The 12,462-nt window shown below is 51.2% G+C and overlaps 1 protein-coding gene across 1 annotated transcript; it reads left to right on the top strand.

Moving 5' to 3' along the window:
- The first annotated feature begins 42 nt into the window (after window positions 1-42).
- On the top strand, window positions 43-10,267 carry LOC130153652 (sulfate transporter-like). The gene is made up of 3 exons (XM_056348794.1): window positions 43-3,842; window positions 4,788-7,548; window positions 8,327-10,267. The coding sequence occupies exons 2-3, from the start codon at window positions 6,904-6,906 to the stop codon at window positions 9,923-9,925; spliced, it is 2,244 nt and encodes a 747-aa protein (XP_056204769.1). The 5' UTR covers window positions 43-3,842; window positions 4,788-6,903; the 3' UTR covers window positions 9,926-10,267.
- The last annotated feature ends 2,195 nt before the right edge of the window (window positions 10,268-12,462 follow it).

Below are 12,462 nucleotides of genomic sequence, written 5' to 3'. Positions count from 1 at the left end.
GCAGCTATAAATTTTAAAAAGGAAAGCCACGCATGTTTGAGCAGTGAGTGCCATCCCGCTTTCTCCTGGCAGTGGTGCCCAGCCCGCTGCAGAGCAGGGTGAGTACACAGCCATGCGCACCCTTCTGCGCGGGGTGCGTACCGTGCAGGCACGCAGGGGAGGTCCCTGCCAGCGCGCACCAGGCCACTGACAGTATGTGGCTTTTACCTCGCCCTGACTTGGGTGCTCTGTGCAACCAGGCTGCAATTTGTCTCATGAATAGTAAGTCATAAGCAGTGTGATGACCACGATGTGCCGGTGAGCAGCACCCTCCTGTGGGCCAGGTCCATATTCCCAAGATGCAAGAAATGACACATTTGGTCAGGTTTAGTGCTAATTGTACTTTACAATATGTGTAGTTATAGCACATGGTATTACATATTCAGGCTTAGAAACTTGCTGCCGTGTATTTTAATGTTACTTGACATAACAGGTTATATGACTTGGTCAGGTCACGGCCAGTAAGAGTCAGAACAAAAATTAGAGCAGCGCTGGGTGCAGTTCTGAGCACTTACTGTGAGCATTATCTCTGCACACATGTCCTTGAGTTATGCAGAAGGTTTTCTTGATCCGGCGTGGCTCAGCTTTTACCTGAGGATGCCTTTTACCTTAGGAGACCTCAGCACACATGCTGTAATTTTTGTGTTGGTGCCAACAGAGTGGTAGGAACACTCAATTACAGAGAATGCCAGCACGAGCTTTCTGCTCTCTTGAAAAGCACAGGACAGCCGTTGCCTTCGGTGGAGTTACTCTGATTCCTGCTGATACAGAGCTGAGATAACCGGCTCCCATCAGCAGCACCCTTTACCCATGCTAATCAAGGCTCTATCTGACCTGGGGACAGCTAATTCTCAGTATACACGGCCCTGTACTAGATGGGATCCCCCCAGCCCTGTCTCCTGTGTCACAGCGTGGTGGAGGCAGCTTGGGAAAGGTGTTCCAGGGGTCCAGCCCATGCAGAGCCCTCCCGGCACCCGGTAAGCAGCAGGCTAGAAACTTCCTGAGCACTTAGACCTTTGTTACAGCTTTTGCAGCACTTCAGGAAGCTTCATAACCCCTTTTCTCAAACCTGTTGACTCCCATCGCACGCTGGCAGTCCATCCCACCATTTGCGTTGTGGGGAAACGCTGCTCATGTTTAATAGCACATCCAATCTGGTTGTGTGGCAGGTAGTGGGAGATGGGCTGTGGTTTCTGGGCTTCTTACCCACCTGCTGGAGCTTCTTTCTGTCCTGTGACATTGAGATGTGACCTCTGTAGGATCCTTCCCCACTGCCTCGGTGCACAATGAACTGGTGTGGGATGGCTGCTGGTAGAGCTTGGGAGCTGGTCACGGGGCTCTGCTCGACACAGAGCCTGCTGTGCTGGGCGGGGGGGGGGGGGGGCAGGTTGTGTTAGCTGCAAATAGGGTGACCCTGTGAGCCAGCCAGCAGCTACAGAGGGAAGCAGCATCCCACCAGCACGGCCTCGGTGCCGTGAAGGGCTTGTAGGCAGCACACACAGGTCAGGCCTGAAACAATGCCAAATAGCCTGGGCTGAGGGCCAATTCAGTATGAAATAGAAATGCGTCTCCCCATTTTTATTCCACTGTATTTATCTGTAATCAATTTAATCTGTTTACAGAGCCATTATAGCGTTTTTAGTTATTAGCTTGAAAAATTGGGAAAGGATTATAAACACTGGACATTTATCATGCAGGGAAAAACATGAAAACAGCAACAAAATGCCGCAAAAGTTGGCAAAGAGTTATTTTCACCCTTCTTATATAAACTGGGAATGCTCCCCAAATCTTCTTGCTGGTGTGTTTGGAAGTGCTCTTTTATTCCGTCTTCTAGCAGTGGGTGTCAGTGCTGAGGGAAAGGCTTGTAGCAGAGCATTAGCAGGGTGGACCCAGTCTGCGGTGTCCTCGATGGCTGGACAGTTGATGGGTGGTGTGTGACCTCTGCAGCCAAAGATACTCTTCCACGTCCTTTTAGATGTGCTACCTCTGCACTGAGTCTCTTTCCAAGGACGTACGTTCCATCTCACACCTTTCAGAACACACTAGAAAATGTTCCTTGTATGTCTGCCGTCATGGTTAATTGCTGGGAGCAAGCAGTAGCTTAAGTAGATGCCCTTTATCATTATTTATTTCTAGGTTCCTTGATCCCTCTCAAACTTCAGTGGTGTGGCTGCATTGCCGTGTGCAGTCACAGGGTGAGCGACACTTTTAGGCTGACAGTGGCTATGTCTGGAGAGAAGTTTATCTTTGCCTTGCACGCTGTGCACCCCTGCACATCAGCATAAACTGCCCTGCCAAATAACAGGAGGCTGAAAAAACTTCTGTTTTCTGGGATGATCTAGTGTACTGCTTTCCGTATTGTCTGGTGTTATCTCTTGCAGAAATGTGAATAGTTGCTTTCCAGGAAACCATCGGGGAGGTTCTGTTCAGCCTTTGTGCCCTGGGGCACTTTTGTTGCATTTTGCCGTATCTCAGCAGTGGGACTGATTCTGGGCTTGTCTCCTTTTCCTTGTTTTTCCCTTAAAAAAAGGTGATGTTTTGCAGATGTCTACTTATTGAAAATCGGTTTCCAAGTGGAACTGAATCAGCAGCCTTCCAATAAGACTGTCAAGTCCCAAATCTGAAGGGAAGGAAAAGCATCTCTCTTAGATACCTGACTCCACTACCTGGCTCACTTGCCTTTTGTTTGATAAAGTTGCACGTGTTCTAAGTAACTGCAGAGCAGTGGGGTGCAGCCATACTAAGTCTGGGTGGCCCATTTACGGAGCCAAGACACATGGGGTGCTACTTGAAAGGCTTCCAGAAGCCAAACAGTCATAGGTGTATGTGCAAGCTTTAAAGCAAATAAAAAATCCTTGTGCAGTGAAGTTAGCTCTGTTCCAAAGAAAACTGGAGATGCCAGCTTGTCCTGTTAAACAAAAACTATGCATTGATGCAGCAGCAGAGATTTGAATTCACGACACTTCCCTGCTGCAAAATGCCTGGGGAACAATCACAAACCCAGATCATTTCATGATTTTTTTCTACTGTAGGCTAGAAAACTGAAATTCCCGCTATTGCATTTTCCTTGCACCTGGAGCTTGGGTTCCCACCGCTCTGTTTCTAGCTGGCTGCAATGGCTGTTGCCTAGATGGATGTTACATTGCTGACAATCCATGTCATAAACAAAAACTTTGGATTTCATGGTTTCTGCTTGGTTTAAAAGCAGAGGGTGCCATGTTACTGGCAGGCAACATCCTGTCTGCACTTGCATTGTTCAAGCTCACACCATCTGTCCAACCCAACCTTGCCCAGAATGGAGCTAAACAGCAAAGTGAGTTTATAGTGGCAATAAAGAACAACCCTTGAAGATGCATTTGAAAACAAGCGGTTTCAGCAGGTAGCTGTGGTGACCTTGCATTTGGAAGGCAGCATAGCCTTAGCCAGCTCAAGGTCACATGAAGTTCCGCTGGGGGTTTCTTTTTTTAAGCTGTCTGCTATACGTTTGCTAGAGGAAATGTGAAATGTCTGCGGTTTCTGCCCTTGCCTCACCTCATGCACTAAAAGTGATTTCAGAGATGTACACAGTGTTCAGTGTCACCAGCTATGTTCCTACATCCTTTCTGCCGGGGAGAACATCAAATGGGCTCTCCTCAGTGCCCACAGCCTGCGTTTCCAGCACAGAGAGGACCATGCAGAAGCTGCCCTAGTATGAAGGCTTGCTGTTCCCAAGAAGTCAGTGCACAGAACTGAACACGTGGAGAAGCCAGCTGGAACAAGGACCTTGAGAGCATAACTGCAGGGGAAGTGTGGAATATTTTAAAGTTGAGTATACAAAAGCAACTGGGAATTTGCACACAAGAAAGGGGGTGAAAAATGTGTGGGGAAGGGTGGCAGGGGAGGCACGGAGAGAGAGGAATGAAAAAAAGAACTGCTCACCAAACCTGTGCCTTTGAGAGGTGGAAGAGCATGGCTATATCAAGGCTTACCAAGGTATATCAGGTGGTAAAGGAAATCGTAACAAAGAGTTCCAGAATGTATAAGTGAGGATGGAAGTTAGAAGGAAAAGCAGCAGCCCGCAGTGAAGGCAGGGTGGAGGTTAAAGGTAGTCTAGATACTGTCATAAATGGAATAAGTGCTCTGTCCCATTTTCTTGGTGGAGACATCAGAGATCCAGAACTGGAAATAAATGCTCCCTAAATAAGGTCAAAACCCAAAGATGGATTGTGCTCAGATGTGTTTCATCCCAGCAAACCAGACGACTTAAAAGACCAGCCTGGCCAGCTCTTCAGTGACTGAATTTCAAGATGAAGGAATAATACAGAAAATGGAAATTTGGGTCATTTGCTAAGGAAGAAGATGGAAAAGGAAAATGTGTAGAGACAACATTAGACAGACCAAGACACAAAATGAACTACAACTAGGAATGATTGTAAAGCATATGAGGTGGTCATCTTTTAAGGACGGGAGGAATGATGAGTCTTAAGGAAAGTTACAGTTCGTTACTGAAAGAAGGGGAAGGGAAAGGGGAACTATCACCAGATGTACCTGAAAATACATGAGCTGTGGAGGAATGGCAGAGTAAAGAATTCATATAAACAGATAAAAACATGGAGCAGTTGTCTCCCCTACCATGTGCTTTCATTTTTTGCTGCTGTCAGAGAGCACTCATGCTTCTTATTTATTTACTTCTAATTACTGAGATACAGACTACCACTGATGAGATAAATGTAGCTCAGGATGCTGATCTTCCCCTTCTCTTCCCTCAGGGTGTCTCCCCAGCATCTAAATCAAAGCTTTGTGGAAATGTCATCCCTCCATGCCCCACACCATCTCTCCAAACACCGTGGGCTCTCAGCCCGCTCCCCAAGCCCAGAACACAGTCCATGCCAGAAGAGGCAGGGGCCAAGCTGCCATGGGGCAATGACACGTCCAGCAAGATTTTAGAGACTAGGTTGGTGGAAAATAGATGGAAAAGAAAAAGTGGAGAATGAGGTGAGTGGGAGTATGTGCTGAGAGGTCTGATGCAGATTGTTGGCAGGGATCACGAGAACAGAACAGTTCCAGCTGGTATTTATGAGGCTGCTGTTTCAATTCAGCATGATAAAATGTTACCTTTCCTCCTGGCCTCTAATCCAGCTGTTCACCTTTACCTACAAAAGAAATGCAACCTTGCACTTACTGAATTGTGCTTATTTTCTGCAAAGCACAACCCCTTGTTCTTTGTGCTAAAAAAAAATTGTGCTGGTCTCTAAAAGACATGTGCAAGATGTGGATTGTGCAGATTTGACACGTACTGAGTTCTTCTGTCTCCTTAGAAATCACCTGTGTCACACTTCTGACTTTGCAGACCTCTGTTTTGCGAAGCCTGGGTGCAGCCCGGCGTCACTGGTGCTGTGGAAGCGGTGAGCGCAGCGTGGCCGAGCAGGGGCGGAGGCATGGGGAACAGGCAGCTGAGCAGGGCCCAGGGGCTGGTGGCAGCACGCTGGTGGAGAAGCTGCCAGGAAAGAAAAGTCATCCTGGAAAAAGTTTGGCTTTTTGATTGGTTTTTTTTTTTTTTTGAGCAAAAACTTACACAGAATAGACGAAAACCTGAGCAGAGAAGCCCGGCAGGACTCAAGCAATGATGCTCTCTCAGTTCAGGGCGGGGCAGAGCAATAGCACACACAGGCAGATTTCTTTGCATCGTTCCTCTTGTTTTGCAAACACATCTCCAGATACCAGCAATACTGTTACCTGGCAGGAGCACTGCGCTAAACCCCTTCAATCATTCTTAATGGCCAGAACAAGTTTTCATCAAAAATACTCTCTCAGAACAATGTTTGTTTTCAAAACACAGCTCTGTTTAGCCCGCTGCACCATCTTCATCGGCTGGAGCAAGATAAAAGGACTGATTTCTTGGCTGAGAAACTTAGCTCTCTTCTCAAGGGAAGCAGCACAATGTCCAGAAGGAAGGCAAAGGAAACAAGTTTGCAGTTGTTCGCCTCATGCTTTCTCTGTTCAATGTGCTCTGCAAGGTGAGGAGACGGGTCTGTCCACAGGGGACAAGCCCCAGGTAGTGAGAAAACACCCAGCATCTCCTCACAGCCAGAGGTAAGGCAGTTGGGTTGGGACTAGTGGTGTGAAATGAACCCATGGGGCAGGGGAATGGGATTTCTCATCAGCCCAGTTCAATTTCCAAAGTGCAGCTGCTCTAGGTCTCCTCTCAGGAGAATTTCTGTCTGTGTGTATTGTTGTTTTGACAAATAGGTATGTTTTGTTGCAGCTGCATTTTGACTGAAAAACTCAGAGTAGCTCTGGAAAGCGTGTATGTTACTTAACCAGACTGAAAAAGCAGGATGCTTTTGTTCTGCAGATAGGAGCCCCTGTGGTGGGCCTGTTTGATGCAAGCCAGGAATGTAATTTAAAATTTTGAAACGTTAAAGGAAAACTTATTTTGAAAATTACCTCCCTTACCCAGGTGTTACATTCCTAAAGCATCACTTGGAATTTCTCAACATTTTAAAAAAGATTTTTGCTGAAGTGGAAGTGTCACCAAGAAATGCAGGGTTCCTGAAGAAGTTTTGGTTTCAGTGAAATAGTATGATCTGATCTTAACCCATTCTGCTTTCCTCTTTCAGAACAAGAGGTATGTTAGGAAGGAGCACAGGGATCTCTGTAGCTCTGCTCCTGACATGGGCATCTGTGCCGGTGTGAATGCAATTTAAAGCATGGTCTCAGGACTGTGGTTAATCAGGTCCATAAGTGAAAACGAACTGGCACCATGGGAAAGTGCTTTTCTGTTTGATTTGTCTGAGGTTATTTTCCTTTATTTTATTTATCCATGCAATGAGCAAGAGGCCTGGAGCTAAGCAAAGTGCATTATGTACATGACTGCAACACGTCATGGCTGCCTGTTCTCCTGCCTTAGCAATGGAGGACACATCAAGCCAGAAGTCAGGGCAAAGCAAAGACGCGCTGGGCTCCGTAACGCCAGAAGAGACTCCTGCCAATTTTATACATGTCAAATTGGAGGAGTATGAGCCTTCAGGCTTCAGCACCAAGGAATTAATCCTACAGAAAGCCAGAGAGGTCTGCACATGCAATCATCAAACCATCATCACCTTCTTCTGTCGGCTGTTTCCAGTGCTGGACTGGCTTCCCTGTTACAATGTCAAGACGCAGTTGCTTGGGGATGTCATATCTGGGCTCCTGGTGGGGATAGTTGCCGTCCCTCAGTCCATTTCCTACTCCCTCTTAGCCAGCCAGGATCCCATCTACGGCATCTACACCAACTTCTTCTGCAATATCATTTACGTTGCTATGGCCACTTCGCGCCATAACTCTGTGGGCTCCTTCGGTGTCCTGTGCCTGATGATCGGGCAGTCTGTGAACCGGCACCTCCAGCAAGCAGGGTACAGTGACGACAACGCTGGCTCTTTGGTGGTGGGCAACTCGACCTCCTCCACTAATGGGACAGGTGCCTGCGACAGGAGCTGCTATGCCATCACTGTGGCCCTTTCCTTAAGCTTTCTGGTTGGTCTTTACCAGGTACAAATGTTTGCTGTTGTACTGTTTCCCCTCTGTCCTTTCCCTGCTAGGAACTTCTCTGAGCTAAAGATCTCTAAGCTCCAGTCTTGGTTCAGACTTACAAGTTACAAGAAACCTTTCCTGATGTGACTAGACCCTGACGCCCTTGAATCAAATGTAGAGATTTAGAAAGTTCCAAACATGGCTGAATGTGGGGGTTTGTTTCCCCCCCACCATATAACAGGCCATGTCCTTGGGTGTGTCTGAAACATCCTTAGGATCACACACAGCAAGGCAGGAGAAGGAACTGTGGACCACCTTCCCACTGCCCTCAAGGACCTTGCCATCAGCAGGGGCTCCTTCACCCCTGGCAGCGTCCCCACCACCTGAGCCTAGCTGTCCCCAAACAAGCTCAGGCTCTTTCTCTGGAACAACTAAAATTCGGTGCATCACACCAGTTTTATGCCGCTGAGTGATACTTGGAGCTGCTTTGATGGGGCTGCTGCCGGGACTTGCAGCGCTAATTATGTGCCCTTATTGCTTGTAAAGAGACAGCAGAAGGGACCTTGTAGGCTTCTTTGCATGGCATCTCTAGCTACGGATGAGTGTTATAGGTAGGTTTCTTTAGTTTTTCATCCCCCAGATTAACTACTGAAGACAAAGCCCTCTGCCTCACACTGAATGCTCAGCAGACAGAATAGCCAGAGCTGCTAAAGTGTAAGCAAAATGACATAAATTACCAGTTACCTCTTCCAGCCCTTCTCATTGATGCTAAAAGTATGGCTGTCTTGCTTTTCAGATCCTGCTGGGGGTTTTGCAGCTGGGCTTTGTGGCTGTCTACCTGTCAGAACCTCTCCTCAGTGGCTTTGTGACTGGCTCCAGCCTCACCATTATCACCTCCCAGATGAAGTATCTCCTGGGACTGAAAATCCCTCGTCATGAAGGAGTGGGGTCCTTCATCCTGACATGGGTTGACCTTTTCAGATACATTCAGAACACGAACATCTGTGACCTGGTCACCAGCCTGGTTGCTTTGGCCGTCATAGTGCCTGTCAAAGAGGTCAATGAGCGGTATAAGGAGAAGATGAAGGCCCCGTTCCCCATAGAGCTGCTGGTGGTCATTGTAGCCACAGTAATATCTTACTACTGCAACTTTGAAGAGCGATACAAGTCTGCTGTTTGTGGGGAGATCCCCACTGGTTTCAGGAAACCCACTCTACCAGATATAAACCTGTTCTCCAGCCTGGCAGTTGATGCTCTGCCCATTGCTGTTATCGGTTTTGCCATGACCGTCTCCCTGGCGGAAATCTTTGGCAAAAAGCATGGCTACGCTGTCCGTGCCAACCAAGAGATGATTGCTATCGGCATGTGCAACCTGATCCCTTCTTTCTTCTACTGCTTTGCCAGTTCTGCAGCCCTGACCAAGACTCTGCTGAAGGAGTCCACGGGGACCCAGACCCAGGTCTCTGGCCTGGTCACCTCCCTGGTGCTGCTGCTGGTGCTGCTGTGGATCGCCCCACTTTTCCACTCGCTGCAGACCTCCATCTTGGGGGTGGTCACCATTGTCAACCTGCGGGGGGGGCTGAGGAAGTTCCATGACACCCCCAGCATGTGGCAGCTCAGCAAGCTGGACACGGTGGTGTGGTGGGCAACCATGCTGTCCTCCACACTGATCACCACGGAGATCGGGCTCCTCATGGGCGTCTGCTTTGCTCTGCTTTGTATCATCTTTCGCACGCAGAGACCCAGGGCCACGCTGCTGGGCAAGGTCAGCAACACGGAAATCTATGAGGACCAGTCCACTTACAAGCAGCTCAGCAGTATTGCCAACATCAAAATCTTCCGCTTCGAGTCGTCCCTCTACTATGCCAACAAGGAATATTTCAAGACTGTTCTCTACCAAAAAACTGGGGTAAATCCTACCCTGCTGGCCGCTAAGCACCAAAGGGTGGGGGCCCAGGCAAGTACAGACACAGGCAACAGCAAGAGCTTTTTTGGCACCAGGTGTGACTGCCTGAAACAGGCCAAGAAAAGGGCTGAGAAGCCTCCAGCAGATGCCTGTCCTCCCTCCACAGACATGCACACCTTAATCCTTGACTGTAGGGCAATGCAGTTTATAGACACTGTGGGTCTCTCTGCGCTGAAGGAGACACGTCATGACTATAAGGAGATTGGTGTCCAGGTGCTCCTGGCCAACTGCAACCCATCTGTCCGCCACCGGCTCCGAGAGGGTGGCTGGGCTGGCGAGATGGACAGTGGTGGCCAGCTGGCTTTCCACAGCGTCCATGCAGCAGTGCAGTTTGCTGAATGGTGGTACCATGCGCAGCAGGAGGAGAGCAAGGAGAAAAAGGGTGCTCTCCCGCACCCCGACAACCTGAACTTTCAGGTGTCTTTGTAGACCTGAGTGTGAGGGATGATTTCTAATGGGGATGGGCTTAGGGTGTGCTGGAGAGGAGTTCAGTCTGAGCGTTCGAAAAAAGAATCTGATGAACTGTCAGCAGCAGGCATGGGGCAATAGGATTGGGGAAGGCATGGATGTCGGGAGTGGAGTGCCAGCAGCTGAACAGCCTGAGCGGCGTTTCGGGGTCTGTCCCGTCGGTGAGGAGCCTGGACAGCTTCTAACCCTTCTCCTTGGAAAGGGCTGCGGCGGCAGGAGGTGCCGCGCAGGGGGACGGGCCGCCGGGCTTCCACCAGCGGCTTCCATTGCAGGGCTCCCCCCGCGCCTCGCCGCGCCGCTGGCCACCCGGAGCCCCCGCTGGCCACCCGGAGCCCCCGCGGCCGGGGTCGCCCCGCCGCTCCCGCGCGGGCCCGTGTCTCGCGTGGGCACTGGGGGGCACGAGTGAGCCGCGCTGCGCGGCCCCAACTGCGCTGCGCGTCCCCGCGGCCGCGCCCCCCGCGCCCCCCCCCGCGGCCGCGCTCCCGCCGGCGGCTGAAGCGGCCCCCGCGGTGGCGGGCAGGGGGCGCGGAGCGGCTGGCGGCGGCCGTGCGCGGCCCCTCTGCTCTCGGTGCGTGTCGGGGGAGGCTGATCCCGGCCCCCAGCCCGGGCAGGGCGGGCTGGGTCGGGGGGCGCCGGCCGGGGCGCCCTGTGGTGGGGCTTGCGGGGCCCCTGGGAGCTCACCCGCCGGCCGGGGGTCGGAGCGGCTGGGCCTCGCCGGCAGCCCGGGACAGCCCTGCCCTGTGCTACGGGTGATGCGCGGCCGCGGGGCGTCACCGCGGGGGGAGGCTTCGCAGGGGCCTGTCCCCAGGGGTCTGTGGGCTACCCAAGCTTTATGCCTGAAAATCCTATTTCCCGTGGCCCCCTGGCGTTAAGCACCACCTGATTGCTTTTGGGGGAGGGTCGAGCCGGGACACCGAGGCGAAGGAGAGAGGGGCTGCAGGCCAGGTCTGCCACCTGCTCCGGGGAGGAGCCCCGGTGGTCCCTCCCAGCCCCCCACCAGCAGGCACAGCCCAGCCGCTGTGAGCATCTCCCCTGTGCTGCGCTCTGTGTGCACCCCCAGGCGGGAAGGGGCTGCCCCCGGCTCAGACCCCCCAGGAAGGTTCACAGACAGAACCGGAGCTTGTTACGTGGAGTTTCCTTCTATGTGCAACTCCATGTCCGTATACTGGCCCAGTGCGGAATGACTAGGGAAAGAGAGGATGCCAGCAACCCCCCTCGTGGCACAGTCCCTTGACAAATTGCATTGTGGAGAAACGTGCACCCCAAGGCATCTCTGAGTGCAAGGCAGCAAAGCTGCTCCCCTGCCTCCTGCGATGTGTGGCTGTGGGGGCTGTGGCCTGATGCCGTCGGGGACGAGAACCACCCGTCCCACTCACTCCTTCACTCGCTAATCATCTTTTGCCACCTTCATTTTGGTCTGCCCTTCTCTTCCTCCACAACCACCCTGAGTCAATGCGGGAAATGAATTGAAGCAGCTCATTTATTTCCTAAACACCCTGTGGCAGGGAGTTTAACAGCCCCTCAATGGCCACAAAACAACAGCAACAAACCTGGCAACAGCAAAGCACTTCCCTTAAAAACAAAGATATTTCGGAAAACTGTTGGGAGTTTGTTCAGCTGACAGTTATTGCTCAGGACGGTCTGGCTGCAGGGGAGAACAGGTACTTTCCCCTGCTGTTACTTACAAACCGGGGTTCACATGACTTCCATGGCTGAAATCACAAATTTCCTCCCTAAAAAAAGGTATCCGAGATCACCAGCTGCTGTTCGTAAACTGTAAACTGGGAACACCTGTGCCACAGCGTGCAATGGCCGCAGTTCTCCCAGTGTTTGGCAGAAGCTGTGCTGCCTTCCACATGCATGGCCGGGCCCTGGCTGCAGCTGGGGACGCAGTGCTGTCACTTGGAGCGGTGGGACAGGGCTGCCTCGTGCCTGCAGCACCGCTGAGTGTGCAACTGGAGGGAGCCTCAGCTCTGAAGCAGATGGGGGGACCTGCCCTTTCTGCTGGGCTGGGGCAGGCAGCAGCCTGCTGGCTCTGCTTCTGTATCCCAGTGGTGAGTCCTTGCTCTGAGCAATGAAGGCTCAGTGGCATTGCCAAGTACCAGAATAGCTTTTCTTCTGCAAAATCCATCTGTAAAACGCCTTCTGTGTTGCATATTTAATAGGTGACTATTCCCCTGGCCTCGCCCAAGAAACGCAGCACCAAAGATACCTTGCTGAAGGGAACTCTAGCTTTGGCAGCTGCTCAGGAGCCCAGAGACAGGAGACTGTTGTAAATAAAGTCCATGGAAGAGGAATCCTACTGGCTCTGCTCAGGGAAATGTCTTCTTGTGGTCAAAATACTATTTCCAATGGATTAAAGAGCATGGTATGCCCACCTGCTTGCAGGTCCTTGGAGCAAGGCTGTAAGTGTCAGGTGAAGCTAAATTGACTGAGGAGGCCAGTAAAGCTTTGCAGGGCTAGATGGACAGGCATGCTCAGCATGCCCTGGGTGCAGG

Source organism: Falco biarmicus, chromosome 8 (assembly GCF_023638135.1).
Source record: "Falco biarmicus isolate bFalBia1 chromosome 8, bFalBia1.pri, whole genome shotgun sequence".
NCBI classification, from domain to species: Eukaryota; Metazoa; Chordata; class Aves; order Falconiformes; family Falconidae; genus Falco; species Falco biarmicus.
This window is presented reverse-complemented; position numbering and strand designations above follow the sequence as displayed.